The sequence below is a fragment of the Dama dama genome, chromosome 4, assembly GCF_033118175.1.
Source record: "Dama dama isolate Ldn47 chromosome 4, ASM3311817v1, whole genome shotgun sequence".
NCBI classification, from domain to species: domain Eukaryota; kingdom Metazoa; phylum Chordata; class Mammalia; order Artiodactyla; family Cervidae; genus Dama; species Dama dama.
In genome coordinates, this window is record NC_083684.1 from 8,310,668 (window position 1) to 8,326,779 (window position 16,112).

The window sequence follows — 16,112 nt, forward strand, 5'->3', positions numbered from 1 at the left end:
TGGGGTGCTGCCTCCCAAAGAGGGGTGGGACCATCTCTCTGCTGTTCTTACCAGGAGAGGCTCTGTAGAGTCAGGGACCCTCAGACAGGTGGATCCCGGGCATCATCTGACTTGAGCCCCTCAGAGTCAGAGCTGAGAGACTGGCTGTGCCGGTTGGTTAAGGGCACAACTTCGGGCTGACCTGGCCTGGGTCTGGATGCCAGCACTCCTTGGCGTATGACCTTGTGAGGTGTTACCTCCCCTGGGCCTCTGTGGGAGTACCAACAAAGACTATATATAAAGAGAGAGAACCGACAGGATGTGTATATACGTAGCGGGAGAGATTTATGTTGAAGTGACTCACAGGAGAGGGGTGCCGGCAGGTCTGGAATGCGCAAGGCAGGCGGGCAGGCTGGAGACCCAGGGACCAGCTGCTCTTGGGGCCTCCAGCTCCCAGGCAGTGTGGAGACCCAACTGCTTCTTCCTCCACAGGAACTGTCTTCAACTGAATGGATGAGGCCCACCCAGGTACAGAGGGTAATCTGCTTTACTCAGAGTCTACTGATAAAACTGTTATTCACATCCAGAAAATACCTTTACAACAATGTCTGGACTGGCGCTTGATCAAACATCTGGTCACCATCTTCTAGCCAGGTTGACACATAAAATTAATCATCGCAGCCTTCAATTACTTGCTTGTAAAGTGGGCAATGACACATTTTTGTTTGCTTTTGCAGACTCAAACAATGTGTATAGACTACTTGGCCCAAAATCTGTGAAACATTTTGTGCCACAGATACTTTTACTCTTGCAAAGTGAACCACACCGCCTGGCACCAGAGGGTCCAGGCTGTGGGAAGTGCGGGTGACGAGCCAAACTAAATGACCACGGAGGCTGGTGACACACGGTCTGAGAGCAGAGATCTGTGCCAGGCCTATTAGCCTGATGCCTGTGGTGGGTGCTGCTGGGAGTCCCTAGGGGCCCTGGGGCTGACGCTATGAGTGCCTTAGGACTTCTTACGAACTCTGTGGGCGTGGTGGAGACTCGCTTGCTCAGGGGGTGCCCTGGGAATCCAGTGAGCTTGTCTGCGTTCAGTGAGCTGCACAGGTATGGATGACCTGGGAGCAGCTCCACCCCGGCCTCCGGTGATCTTGGCTAACTTGGCTTCTGTGCTTTCCAGCTTTTTCCCTGCATGGCGCTGGGTGTTCACACCTACCATCAGTCACCTTTCAGAACTCTTCCCTTCCCCTCAAAGTGTGATGGAACCATTTCACGGCCGCTCCTGTGAACACGTTGGGACACTCGCACAGTTCTGTTGATGGTGTTTGACTGAGCAAAACCTGTTTGCCTCCACTGGGAAGCCCCACCCTGAGAACCTCCTGTCAGAGGAAGAGGAGACTCTTTCCTTAGCTGTTTCTCGTGTCTCTTCTCAGGAAGAGCTGAGTGGCTACACCCAGCCTTCTGAGGAAGACCCGATCCCCCAGAAGGCTCTCTCACCCCTCCCTCCGCCTGCTCACCAGTGCCCAGCAGGTCCTCCAGTCCTCTTCATCCTCTGAGCCCCAGGACATCTGCCCGCCAGCCCGCTTCTACTTAGCGATCTGTTTGTCTGTTAGGAGACTCGTGTTTTCTTTCCTCAAAGATGCAACTAGAGCTGAGCGAAACACCCTGAATACAAGGATGCAGAGCTGAATACTCTCTAGGAAGTAACTGGTAAGAGAGGCCCAACCATTTCAACATCTTGATTGTACAACTAGGAGACAGTACTGATGGAGGCTCTTTGAAGTTCAAACTGACACTGGGATCCACCTACAAACTGCTATTACAGTTTTCCTTTTTCTCCACAGCTGAGTGAGAGCTACAGAAAACTCTCCACTCTGAGCCACGAGCCCTTCCCAGCTCTCTCTTCGCTGCTTAGAAGCAGCAACCAGAGGGGCCCCCCGCATCAGGCTTCTTCTGGATGCAGGTTCCTTTAGTGCTTTGGGGATTTACTGCTTTCCCTGACAAGAACAGCGGCTGGGGCAGTGGCTCCTGCTGGGTAAGCGAGCTGCTGTGAGTATGTTTTGAAAAACAGATGCCAAAAACTCGCACGTTAATGTTCCTAGCAATATTATGAAGCATAGTCAATAGGTGGAAACAACAGACGCCCAATCAGCAGATGAGATACAGGATATCCGTACAATGGAATACTATCCAACAATAAAAAAGCAACGAAGCTAAGTGAAAGAAGCCAGATATAAAGGCTGCAAATTCTATGATTCCACTTGTGGCAAATGACCAGAACAGGCAGATCTATAAAGACAGAAAGTAGACAGCTGCAAGAGACGGGGATAGGACACTAGGGAGAAAGAGGGGTGACTGCTGCTGGATATGGGATTTACTTTGGGGGTGATGAAAATGTTCTCAAAATCGGTTGTGGTGATGATTACCCAACTCTGTGAATGTGCTAAACACCACTGACTTATACCTTGCATGCGTGCACGCTCAGTCACTTCAGTCATGTCCGACTCTTTGTGACCCCATGGACTGTAACCTGCCAGGCTCCTCTGTCCATGGAATTCTCCAGGCAAGAATATTGGAGTGGGTTGCCATGCCCTCCTCCAGGGGACCTTCCTGACCAGGGATCGAACCTGCAATCTCCTGTACTGGCAGGTGGATTCTTGGGTAAAGAACCCCAACTTCATACCTTAAAAGAGTGAACTGAAGGGAATGTGAGTTAAATCTCAATGAAGCTGTTTTAAAAAACACTAGAGGCCAGTCTCTGCCCCCGGGGAGCAGGTGGATTGTGTTCTGTGGGCACCAGGCATGGTTTTCTGTGGGGCAGGGGCCTGAGATGTACTTGCAGAGCCTACAAACCACGGCTCTCTGAGAGAGCTGCAAGACTCTCTTACAGGATAACCTTTGGTTCCCTGATTTTTGTTTGACATGAATCTAGTGCTCTGCCCCTCAGTCCACCTTCTCTGGAGTAGGAGTGTTTCAGAAGTGCTCAAAGGAAATGATTTTGATTTATTCATTCATTGTTTGTCCTCTAACTCCCTGCAGAGGGCTGGTGCTCAGGAAGATCTTTAGGGAGAAAGGCAATTGGGAGCCCGGGAGAGCCCGTGCCTGGCTGACTCCATGTACCAGTGCCCCTCCCCGCCACGTTCCTCACGTGCACACTAGTGGGGCCAGGCCCCATGACACTGGCCCTCCCCTGCCCCACAGCCGTGGACTTTTCTAGAGTTTAGCTGCTCCCTGGAACATTCAGGCTGAATTTCTGAGGGGTCAGAAGGAGGGACCTGTGGCATAGCCACAGTCAGTAAGCACCTGACAGCAGCCACTGGTCACGTGCGGGAGGCCTGCACAGTAATCAGTGAGGGCATCGAGATCTGAGGATCTGAGGACTTCCTGAGTGTGGAAGGTCTGCATGGTAATCAGTGAGGGCATCGCGAGAACTGGGGATCTGAGGACTTCCCGAGTGTGAAAGGTCTGCATGGTAATCAGTGAGGGCATCGAGATCTGAGGATCTGAGGACTTCCTGAGTGTGGAAGGTCTGCATGGTAATCAGTGAGGGCATCGCGGGAACTGGGGATCTGAGGACTTCCCGAGTGTGAAAGGTCTGCATGGTAATCAGCGAGGGCATCGCGGGAACTGGGGATCTGAGGACTTCCCGAGTGTGAAAGGTCTGCATGGCAATCAGTGAGGGCATCGCGGGAACTGGGGATCTGAGGACTTCCCGAGTGTGAAAGTTCTGCATGGTAATCAGTGAGGGTATCGAGAGCTGGGGATCTAAGGGCTTCCTGAGTGTGGAAGGTCTGCATGGTAATCAGTGAGGGCATCGCGGGAACCGGGGATCTGAGGACTTCCCGAGTGTGGAAGGTCTGCATGGTAATCAGTGAGGGCATAGCAGGAACTGGGTATCTGAGGACTTTCTGAGCGTGGAGGGTCTGCATGGTAATCAGTGAGGGCATCGCAAGAACTGGGGATCTGAGGACTGGCCTTGAAGCAGTTTTGGCAGGAGTTGATAGGAATTATGTGAATGGGAAAGACTAGAGAGCTCTTCAAGAAAATTAGAGATACCAAGGGAACATTTCATGCAAAGATGGGCTCAATAAAGGACAGAAATGGTAGGAACCTAACAGAAGCAGAAGATATTAAGAAGAGGTGGCAAGAATACACAGAACAACTGAACAAAAAAGAACAACTGTACACGACCCAGATAATCACGATGGCGTGATCACTCACCTAGGGCCAGACATCCTGGAATGTGAAGTCAAGTGGGCCTTAGGAAGCATCACTATGAACAAAGCTAGTTGGAGGTGATGGAATTCCAGTTGAGCTATTTCAAATCCTAAAAGATGATGCTGTAAAAGTGCTGCACTCAATATGCCAGCAAATTTGGAAAACTCAGCAGTGTCCACAGGACTGGAAAAGGTCATATTCATCCCAATCCCAAAGAAAGGCAATGCCAAAGAATGCTCAAACTACCGCACAATTGCACTCATCTCACACACTAGTAAAGTAATGCTCAAAATTCTCCAAGCCAGGCTTCAGCAATATGTAAACCATGAACTTCCAGATGTTCAAGCTGGTTTTAGAAAAGGCAGAGGAACCAGAGATCAAATTGCCAACATCCGGTGGATCATCAAAAAAGCAAGAGAGTTCCAGAAAAACATCTATTTCTGCTTTATTGACTATGCCAAAACCTTTGACTATGTGGGTCACAAGAAACTGTGGAAAATTCTGAAAGAGATGGGAATACCAGACCACCTGACCTGCCTCTTGAGAAACCTGTATGCAGGTCAGGAAGCAACAGTTATAAATGGACATGGAACAACAGACTGGTTCCAAGTAGGAAAAGGAGTATGTCAAGGCTGTATATTATCACCCTGCTTATTTAACTTATATGCAGAGTACATCATGAGAAACGCTGGGCTGGAGGAAGTGCAAGCTGAAATCAAGATTGCTGGGAGAAATATCAATCACCTCAGATACACAGATTGCACCACCCTTATGGCAGAAAGTGAAGAAGAACTAAAGAGCCTCTTGATGAAGGTGAAAGAGAGTGAAAAAGTTGGCTTAAAGCTCAACATTCAGAAAACTAAGATCATGGCATCCGGTCCCATCACTTCATGGCAAATAGATTGGGAAACAGTGGCTGACTTTATTTTTCTGGGCTCCAAAATCACTGCAGATGGTGATTGCAGCCATGAAATTAAAAGACGCTTTCTCCTTGGAAGGAAAGTTATGACCAATCTAGACAGCATATTGAAAAGCAGATACATTACTTTGCCAACAAAGGTCCATCTAGTCAAGGCTGTGGTTTTTCCAGTGGTCATGTACGGATGTGAGAGTTGGACTATAAAGAAAGCTGAGCACGGAAGAATTGATGCTTTTGAACCGTGGTGTTGGAGAAGACTCTTGAGAGTCCCTTGGACTGCAAGGAGATCCAACCAGTCCATCTTAAAGGAGATCAGTCCTGAATATTCATTGGAAGGACTAATGTTGAAGCTGAAACTCCAGTACTTTGGCCACGTGAGGTGAAGAACTGACTCACTGGAAAAGACCCTGATGCTGGGAAAGATTGAGGGCAGGAGAAGGGGACGACAGAGGATGAGATGGTTGGATGGTATCACCAGCGAGATGTACATGAGTTTGGGTGGACTCCGGGAGTTGGTGATGGACAGGGAGGCCTGGTGTGCTGCGGTTCATGGGGTTGCAAAGAGTTGGACAAGACTGAGCAACTGAACTGAACTGAACTGATGGGGGTGCCAAAGCCCTACCCCGCCATGGGATCACTTCCCAAGTGAGACCATGAGTTAGTGGAACTGGGAGAGGGGCTCTGAACCTCTGAAGGGGCCTGCTCTGTTCAGTCCTGGATACAGCTGCTGCCCAACAAGTGGGGCCCTGCCTGCTGAGTGGCAGTGGGAGCGTCAGGAGGCCCCGACACCCACTCAGATCCCTGGAGGAGACACCTCGCCTTCAGGAGTCTAGGAGGCGTGAGCAAGGGCCAGCTTCTCCCCATGAAGGCCATTTCAGGAAGCTCCTCCCACCCATGAAGCAGCCTGACCACACTCGGTGCTTACCCAGAAACCAGACAGGGCAGGGAAAGGCAGACCCGGGTTCTAATCCCAGCTCCAACTCCGCCTCTGGCTGGCTGCGTGATCCTGGGCGAGAAAGTTATTCTGCTCTGAGACCCAGTTTCTTCATCTATGAAATAGGGCAGATATTTTAAAGTCATTTCCATAGCTTTGTACAAACAATGTTCATATATTTTTAAGTTTGAAATTTTTAAACTTATTTTTAATTTAAAATTCATCTAATTAAAACTAATATAAGATTTATTTAAATCTTAAATAAAATTTAAATCTTAAATAAAATAAAATTAAATCTTAAATAAAATTAAATTCAAGTACATATTTACCTTTTGGAACGCTTATTCTTCCATGTAGGATTCCTTTCGTGCAAGTCTCATAGCGATAAATTCTCTCAGCTTTTGTTTATCTGAGAACATCTTTACTTTAAAGGTTATTTTCATTAGGTAAAAAAAATTCTATGATGGAAGTTTTTAAGACCCCAGGGCTTTAAATAAGTCTTTTCACTGTCTTCCGATTTCCATCGTTTATGAGCGGTCAGTCATCAGTCTTAATGTAAACAATACGAAGGTCAGAAAAAATTTTTTTTCATGTTCAAGGTGTCTTTATTGGTTGCTTCAAATTATTACAAAGTAAGAACTGCTGTTGGGCCCCTGGTCTCAGTAGAAGAGACACAGCCTTAAAAACCTAGAGACCCAATTCTCCAAAATGCTTCTCTCAGAAAGTGTGTGTTGGGTAAGTTTATTTTCTGGTCTAGGATTACACACTGTGCTTAGTTATTAAGTCTCTCCTTAGTCTCCTTTAATTTGGAACAGTTCCTTAGTTTTTATCTTTCATGACTGAGTGAAGGGCAGTAATTTTGTAGAACATGGCTTGGTATGGGTTTGTCCAGTGTTTAATCACGAGAGATTCAGGCTCTGCACTTTTGACAAGGCTGCAGAAAGGATGTTGTGTTCTCAGTACGTTATATCAGGAGACATGAAATGTCCATCTGTTCCATTCTTCTTGATGTTAATGTGGATCACATGGTTTAGCTGCATTTTCTCCACTGTAAATTATTGTTTTCTCTCTGTATTTAACAAGTAATTTGAGAAGACACTGCTGTGCTGCAGGTTGTTTTGGGCAATGGAGGTGGGAACAAGGACCAAGGTCAGAAGCCCCCACTGGAGGTCTGTTGGGTTGGGCAGACTCTTGGGGTCAGGCCAGTGGCTTGTGCCCAGAGCTGGATGAGGGCTGGGGTCTTACTTGGTCACACAGGCCCAAAGCCTGTGTGCTTGGTCAGAGAAAAAACCCATGGCAGGGGCGCTCATTTTGCTGCTAATCAGCTGTCTGAGAAGTTGCCTCCCCACCTCTGTGCCTCACTTTTTCATCCAGGTGAGAGAGCTGGATGGTCTAAGCGTCCCTTTCTGGCCAAGACCCTTTTGTCCTTAGCTCCTTTTGAGAACAGAAGCTAAATGCCTATGAGCATTGAAGTTGGCCAAGGAGCTTTTACCCGAAAAACCACACACAAAAAATGTGGGTGCTGCACGTGGTAAGTCGCATCCAACTCTTTGTGACCCCACGGGTCATAGCCCGTCAGGCTCCTCTGTCCATGGGGTTCTCCCCTGTGGGGATACGTGACAAGGAGCCTAAACCACAGCTCAGTCCCCCACTCACACAAAGCCTGGGGCCCTCCAGGACACTCGTTCAGGGTTGATGGCTGCCCAGAGCCCCCTGGACAGAGGAACAGTCACAAGTGAAGTGAAGCTGCTCAGTCGTGTCCAACTCTGCGACCCCATGGACTGTAGCCTACCAGGCTCCTCCATCCATGGGATTCTCCAGGCAAGAGTACTGGAGTGGGTTGCCATTTCCTTCTCCAGGGGATCTTCCCAACCCAGGGATTGAACCCAGGTTTCCTGCACTGTAGGCAGACACTTTAGCGTCTGAGCCACCAGTCACAGCTGGGGCTCAAAATGCCTCTGCAACCCCTCTGTCCTTGCTTCTACTCTTCACCCTCTCCCACCTCCACTCAGGCCCACCATCTCCTAAACAACAGTTGCTGAAAATGGACTTGAGGAGTCCCGAGAAGAAACCCTGGGTTCCAGGTTACCCCACCTTTGGAACTGAATGACCCATTTCATTACTCGAATACTGGTACAGCCATTACTACTTCAAGAAACCTTTACTATCTGCAGTTCTTTAAGCTGTTACTTATTTTTAACACCTAGATGCAAATTAGCGTTGCTGAGCGCACAGGAGATAAAGACCAGACGCGGGAAGGGTGCCGTGAGGTCACTGACCCCAGGACTGGAACGGGGAGATGAGCACTGCCCGAGCGTGGACACAGCAGCGCCCGGAATGCGAACGGGGCCCAGCTCTGGGCCTGAGCGGGAGGGCAGCCGCCAGACGCCAGGTGCCATCCTGTGCTGCATCTGCAAGAAGGTCCAGGCATGTGTTCCCCGAGGAAGAAGCTGCGTGACATGGCTTAAGCACATCAGCAGAATGAGTAATTCTGGACACACGAGACTGAGGGTCAGAAAACCCGACATCTGGCTTCCACCTCTCCTATGAAAGGCCTGTGGTCCTACTCTGCTTGACCTAAGTAACCAAGGACAGGGATGTTCGAACAGTAAGTTTCTGAGCATCAGTGGCAAGTTAACAGCCAGTGCTCACCACTCTGGAGACTTCTACCAGCATAGCAGGTGTTTGAGGAGGGTCCTCCCAGTCACCACAGAGAAGATTTAACAAGTAAAAACCTGCAAACTCTTTATTAAATTCTCCCATTTCATCTGTACAGAAAAAAAATGCACATTATGTTCAGAATCTCGGTAACATCTCAAAATTACACAGCATGAACATGTAAAAACAAGGAACTGCCAGGATTTTATACATAGAAAGAAAAACCATTTACAAAAGAGGCTTGTTAATTTTACTTTTTTTCCTTCTTTCTTAAAAAAAAAAAAAAGTTAAAGGCCTAAGATCTCACACAGCATTTGCTGGACAGTCTGTCTTCCAGCCTGGATTGACCCGGAAACACTGCGTGGGGAGAGGACGTTCAGTAAGCCTCGGGCTGCCAGCCCTCCTGTCAGTCACTCCCTCTGACCAGGGAACCTGTTCAAACCACCAAGCGTGTGTGGCACAGGGCCTGCTGGGCTCTGGGGTCCAGGTGTCAACTCTGTGTTGGGGGGAAGGCAAAACAGAATATAGAGGCACTGTCTGAATTCCCTCCTTGCCCAGGGAGACTCCTCAGCCGCATGGCTGCCCACACCCCTACCTGTGCGCTGTGGCGGATCTCGGGCAGGAGGACGGGGGAGACCACCGCCAGGATCCTGTCCCCACCAGCCCGAGCACAGTCCCACCTCTTTGCTCCAGCGAACAACAGCCCTTGGGTCTCCTCGGTGATCTCACTAGATGACGTGGACGGGCCCATCACTCTGAAGAGTCAGACTGGGTTTGCTAATGACTTCTCTTTTGTCTGAGGTCTGGGCATGAAGGGGGATTGGGCCTTGAACTCGACTGCCCTGCCTGACATGTGACGCTGGTCCTAGGGGAGAGGAGGACCGAGGGGAGTTTAGCTGGAGATAACCAAGCAAAGATGAGAGAGAGAGACCCACTGATCAGAACATCAGCTCCGGCCCCTGATCCTCTGTGAACTGAAGACCAGTGGGGGAGTGGTGATTCAGGAGTGGTGTGTCCCCAAAGACCCATGGGAAACTCGGGGCACTGGAATTATGCGTTTTATAAAACTACTTAGGTGCTGTCCAAATGGTGAGAATAAATAAAAGGAGTTTTGAGATTTTTCAAATTCCTAAGAATTGGAAATACAAGTAAACACACCAAAATGCACATGATTCAAAAAACCCTATTCTTTTTATTCTACGGCCCAAGCTTAGTTTGAATGAGTCAGGCTATGTTGGATGGCTTCTAAGGGTCCCTACTGCAGGTTCCTTCCCTGTACGTGCTTGCATGGAATAAGCGATATGTGGAGAAAACTTACTTTTTGGTGGGGGAGGGAAAGAAATGGGAAAAGCAGAGGTTTTTTTCCTCAGAGGAACTTACGACCAGCTGAGAAAGGAGGTCCCACAAAGCAACCAATCCTTCCATGGGTAACTCACACCAGTGGGGATCTTTGGGACAGAAGTGGTCCCACAAGCCTGGGGGTGGTGCACACAGGAGTGAATCTTCTCCTGGGAAGGGGGAGGAAAGTCAGCACCCTGTCTGATGAAATTTAAACGGAGGCTGCAACTCTTCACTACGAGTTCCTCTTGGTACCTGACCTCAGGAAATGGCAAGAGATGAAATCTGATGGCAATTTCCTGTCACACCTTCTAGGAAAGCAGTCTCCCTCCTTCTCAAGCATCCCTGAGAAGAGTGAGCGCAGGATGTGAGACAGCCAAGGACCGCAGTGAACACCAGTCAACACCTGCTGACTCAATCCTAGAATTCCCCTTGCCTCTTAAGGATGCACTGGCTCAGAACAAGCTGATGGGGTCACAGAACTGGGCCTGTAGGTGGTACCAGAGTGTAAGGGAACGCTACGGAGGGGGGCTTTCCTGCTGGAGTGAACCCAGCCTGTCTCAGAGCATCTTGCTAGTAGACTTCTCTTGGGACAGCAGCAATAGTGGAGGAAGGCCAGGGGCACGCAGGGCAAGACCTCACCCCACAGCCACCTTCTGAGTGAGCAGCTCCGTGAGGGGGAGCAGTCGGCCTCATCCTGGGCGTTCTGCTCGGATTTCTGACTTCCTGTGCTGCAGGGCCACCAGTCCAGAGAAGTGACCTCCCAGCCCCTCTGGACTGCTGTGAAGATAGTGAGTCGGCATCTCTGAAACACGAGTGAGTGGACAAGGCCTGATGAGTGCCCTGGCTACTGTAATCTGCGGCAAGGGCATGGACCCTTGGCCTTGACCCAAAACCGTACCCACCGCTGATGTAACTGTTCCTGGATGGGCTAGACATCAGGAGATGAGACAGCATGAGGGCCGTCAGCTCCCCGACTAGGGCCATGGTTTCTTCTTGCCCAGTTCTTGCCTAGCTGATTTACTCAAGAGTGACCTATGAAGCCAGGGACCAGAGGTGGCTCAGAGCCTGTTTCTGTCACACTGAATGAGGTACAGAATGGATGCAGCTGGGCCGTGGTTTCTGATGGATGTATGAAACTGCTCAGTCATAGGAAACGACTCCAAGTTGGATGGTGAAATGCTTTCTGGCAACAAGCGATCAGATACCAGTAGTTATCCCTTCTATCTATCCAGACAGATCACTTCTCAAGGTGACAAACGTTTCAAGAATCAAACTCTTTTTCACACTTCAAAATCCGCTGCAGACAGCTGAGATCATCTCTCAGTCCAGAAAGAAGAAAAGCATCAAGACGCAGTAAGCTGTGGCGATGTTTTACACACGTGGGGAGGGAGACAGCAGAGATGGAGAATGGAAGCCCCCCCATCAGATGGGAAGTTTTTCTATCCTATGAAGCACATCACACACGTCAGTGGGGGCCTGTGTGCATGTGACCACCCCGCTCCTCGCTCTCAGCACCCGCCCAGAGCACGGGAAGAGACCCAGGAGGTGCACCATCCAGAGTAGCTCTGTTCAGTGCAACACGGGTGGAAGGAGGGGTGGTGCTCCAACTCCAAGAGGTTCATGTGTGATGAGACAGAAGACCTGCAGGACAGCTGCTGAGAATCAGGAAGACCTTAAGAGAGGACTGAGGGGGCCCGGCAGCTTGGAACCGCCCTTGGTGACTGGTGGTGCCTAGGCAGGGGGCATCTGCAGCTGGCATCTGGAACCCACTGCCTCCAGGAAGGGTAGCAAAAAGGAGAAAGAAAGAAGCAAACCACAGTATTCAAATATATGTCAGTCAGGGTGAGACAAGGAGTCACCTGGACCAGCTGACCCATTTGTCCTGAACACATCCGGGGAAGACAGAGGGGGGTGGGCCCACAGCGCATGTGGGCAGTGGCGAGGCGGGGCGGGGCCAGGCAGGGTGCATGGTCTATATGGACAGTTTTAGGCACGTGATTTATAATACTTTGTGGACGTCTAACAGGTTAATAAAATATATATTATATAAATATATCTCCTACTGTACACGCTGCCCTCTTGTGCAGCCACTGGATTCCGTGCCCCAAACTCAAGCCCAGGTACCCCAGGTGGAACCGTGATGCCGGCGTGCCTCCCTCTTGATACTCCAAGCCTGTCATCTCTACACTGGAGGGCCGAGGGATGCTCAAGAATATTGTTTCCACAAAGCTCAGACTCAGCAAAGACTGATGAATCATCCGAGTACAACATTTAGCCAATGCCTACTACCGTGGGGGTATGCAGTCAACGGACAGGAAGGAGAAACAGAGAAAAAGCCTCCATCTTTTACTGGAATCACGCTCCACACCCTCCGCATGAAGAGGCATGAAGGAGCTGGTCTGGGAAGGTGGCCCTGAGCCTGTGCGAAGGTCAGGTGGGACTGCCATCCCTCTCTGAGACCAGGCTACATCTTCAGAAGCCACTGTCTCTGGCCTGCACTGTTGCCTGAAACATGAACCAAAGTGAGCCAATCCCGCCCCCACCCTGCTTCTTGCCCTGACCCCCTCGCCCCGGGTCACGGGTTCCCCTGGCAGCAGAGGACTTGGGGACGCACTGCCACCCGAGCAGGGTCAGTCCAAATGCTGATGAGCCCTGCACAGGTCTGGAAGGCAGGCCCCAGGGCCCAGCCTCTGCTGCAGAGCAGTGGACAGACGAGCCGCTCACACCCCTGGGCTCTGCTCCAACCCACCCGCCCTCAGCCTCGGGGGCCCACCAATGCGAGGAGACGGCAGAGCGACGCGTGGCCATGGGTCCTGACCCGCAGTGGCTCTGCTCGGGTAGGAATCAGAAGGCATCACTGTTTCAGCAGAAGAAAACAAGACCCAGAGTGGGCTGGTCAGTTGTTTCCCGCTACTCGGTGAAGTCCATGGCCCTGATGGGGCCAAAGGTGCTTCTGAGAGGTCAGCCAGACATCCCGGTTACTGCGTGCTGGGTGGTGTGTCTCCCCTCTAGCGTCCTGCCTTCCTTGTACACCGCCACACAGAAGAAAGAGCCCCATCGCTCAAATCAAGCCTGGAGGAGATGTGTTACTATATACATTTTTTTTCTTTCTTTAAAAATTTCTTTTTTGGTGTTTTTTTTTTTAAAAAAAAAAAAAATTCAGCTGAGTTGCAGGTCAGGTGAGTTGGTTCCGGAAGTACTGGTAGGTCAATCGGGATGAGAGACTTGTCTCTGGACAGGGAAGCCCGAGTCTGCCGACAGAGGCGATCCCCAAAGCGGCCGGCTGCTGCACGAGTGGTCGAGGAGGAGGACACCGTGGGCGCGGGAGGAGTCTGCGGCGGACGAGGCGGTGGGCACGCTGCTCTAACGTGAGTGTTGGGGCCACCGCGCAGGAGGGCGAGGTGAGGGGGTGCGCTATACAGGAGGGCTGTACAGACGGGGCGCCAGACGGGCAGTTCCTCTGCGGCTCCAGGCACCTCTACCTGTCCTTGAGCTCTCGTGTCACGCGCTTGGTGATGCGGCCACACATCAGGCCGATCAGGAACAATATGCAGATGCTCCCGCTGATCACAGACAGGATGTAGTTCTTGGACGGGGAGGTCATCACTTGCATAGCAAGGTCAGAGAAGCCATCCGCCGGGGCTACCTGGAAAACAGATGGTAGCATCGCCCTCAGGGAGATGTGGGCTGGGGCGGTGCTCACTCGAAACTGCCTCCTCGGTTCCTGCCGTAACTTGGGTCACTTCTTTTGGGGGGAGGGGAAGGTGAGGGGCAAAATAGTCAAACACAGAGCTACAACTGGTTTTTCCTGATCATAGTGCTATATACGGCTGCTGCACAAGATTAGAAAATGCAGACAAATACAAAGAGGAGGCGGACTCTCAGAAGTCAGCAGAGCGACCACCGTCACCCATGTAGTAAGAGCCCTCACACAGAGGACCTAACCACGTGTGGCAAAGGGCTCAACACGGGTCAATCATTTAGTCCTCACATGAGTCCGGGCATGTGGATTTCATGACTCCCACATCACAGGGGAAGACCCAGCAGCCCAAGGGGTGGCAAGGGGCCAACTGATTTGCACAAGGACACAGTCCTTAAATATTTTATTTTCTTCGCACGCTGCTGCCTTTTTAAAAACAGGAAAGCTGAGGTTGTGGTGGATGCTAACTCTGTCTTGACCTGTTTCCACTCACCATCAGCATCCCCTCCCCCACCAAAAACACCCTGCAGACATGACTTATGCTGACTGAACATACTCAAACCACCCCCCAGTCGTGGCCACTGAGAGTCTGACCAGCATTCAGGCTCAGTGCTTTCTCCAGTGGCCCTCCGTGGCCGCCTGCTCTGGCAGAATCAGGGCCAAACGGTTCCCCAGGTGTGCACGGATCTGTTCTGCTGGGTCTCAGCTTAGCCTGGGGGCCCAAGAGGGTCCAGACCAGAGAGGTCTGGGCGCCTTCTGCACCCATCCGTGTACTGAGAGCGGCACGAGGGTCTTCAGATCGAAGTGATCTGAGCACCAACACGTGCCAACAGAAAGCAAGCAGTGGGGTCAGAGAAGCAATCCTCAGCGTCTCGGAAGCAGAAACCGACGAGGAAAGAAGAGATCAACGCGTGTCTCGGCGGTCCCATCTGGAGATGACGGCTCCAGGCCCACAGAGCCCAGGAGTGCCATAGGTGCACCGGGAGATGTTTGCAAACACACTGACTCATGACAAGGACAAGGGCGTCAGTGAAGCAGCTCAGAGAAGATGGCACTTCAGGAGATTCTCGAGGTTCATTACCTTTGCTGCGTAACTCCACATTTCAATCCGGTCATTGAGACGTTTTTTGCACTCTGGTTGTAACCTCACCCGCTTATCCTCCAGGGCCTCCATAAGGCAGGACATTTCTGTGCAAGGAAAGGGGTAGGAAGAGTCTGAGGCTGTACGGAACAGAGATTTCAGTAAGGCTGGAGAGAAGGGTCCCGAACACCAGGGAATTCAGATCTGGAGGCTACCCAAAGTGAAATCCCTTCAAGGACACTTAACCTAAGAGCTCACATGGAGAAGAACGTCTAAGATTGGCTCTCCAGACTCTCTCTTAAAACCTCTTGATTCTCAGAGGACACATGTGGGTCAGAAACAGCCATACCCTTGCCCAGGTTCCACCTCACACAGGGCCTGACCTCGGAGCCACTGAGGCAGCTGTCGGAGCCATTCGCTGGACCAGGCAAGGAAGAGGGCAGTGATGATGCTTTAACTTTTGCCTCCCTGGTAAGGAACTCAACTTTCTCTTGTCGAATTTTTACCTTTAGTCAGGGCTGTATCACTGTATACCTGCAGGATCACTCCTAAACTCACTTTTCACAGAGCATCAACCAGGCCCCCAAGGGTGCCGTCGATGGTTTAGCTGCAGCTACAGAACAGAGTCGCTGTAACTGATGTCTCAGCAGGATGTCTGCTCCTCCCAAGACAGCTCAGAAAGGGCCAGAGTGAACACAGCAACTTACGACGCCCTCGGCCAGGGGTGATGGCCGCACAGTGGTGTTTAATGTCCAGGGCACAAGCTGTATGAAGAACCGGGTCCACGAAGATGTCTGCCTTGCTTTCCTTCAGCATGTTTAACACTTCCTAAGGCAGGGGAGATCACAGAACGCACTCTTATAGAGGACACACAGCAATTGTGTTGTCCGTAAATACTTCATGTACAAAGTCAAGAAGGGAAGGTTAAGCCAACAGAGGCCACTCGGAGATTGGTGGCAATGTGGTGAGGATGCAAAGAACAGACATTGTTAGCATCCAATTTAATTCAGTAAATATAACTCGGGGCCCGAGTGTACGCAGAGCTGTTGGCTAAGCAAAGCAGGGCAAGACTAAGATCAGAACTGGGCTTTGGCATTCAGGTACCATGTTATTAAATACTGTCGGTGTTTACACTGATTTAAAGCAGTTCTTGTTTCTATAGAACTCTGGAAATGTGAAGACTGAAAATCAGAGTCATAAGCTATATTGAAATTCCCCAACAGAAGAGCGCGTTTGTAAAACGTCTCACTTTATCTACATTACCCTCAAAAAGAAAAAAAGA

At 50.5% G+C, this 16,112-nt stretch overlaps 1 protein-coding gene and 1 long non-coding RNA gene across 2 annotated transcripts in view; both read right to left on the reverse strand.

Annotated features, from left to right (window-relative positions):
• Positions 1–1,623: 1,623 nt before the first annotated feature.
• Positions 1,624–8,009, reverse strand: LOC133052918 (uncharacterized). The gene is made up of 3 exons (XR_009692080.1): positions 6,380–8,009; positions 6,042–6,165; positions 1,624–1,644 (listed from the first exon to the last, which is right to left on the reverse strand). It is a non-coding gene; the product is annotated as an uncharacterized LOC133052918 (long non-coding RNA).
• Positions 8,010–8,769: 760 nt separating this feature from the next.
• GLG1 (golgi glycoprotein 1) overlaps positions 8,770–16,112 on the reverse strand; it is a 123,691-nt gene continuing 116,348 nt past the window's right edge. The window contains exons 24-26 of the mRNA XM_061137720.1: positions 15,538–15,658; positions 14,831–14,937; positions 8,770–13,695 (exon numbers count right to left, since the gene is read on the reverse strand). Coding sequence (XP_060993703.1) covers positions 13,528–13,695; positions 14,831–14,937; positions 15,538–15,658 — 396 coding nt within the window. The 3' untranslated portion in view covers positions 8,770–13,527. The remainder of the gene's footprint in view (positions 13,696–14,830; positions 14,938–15,537; positions 15,659–16,112) is intronic.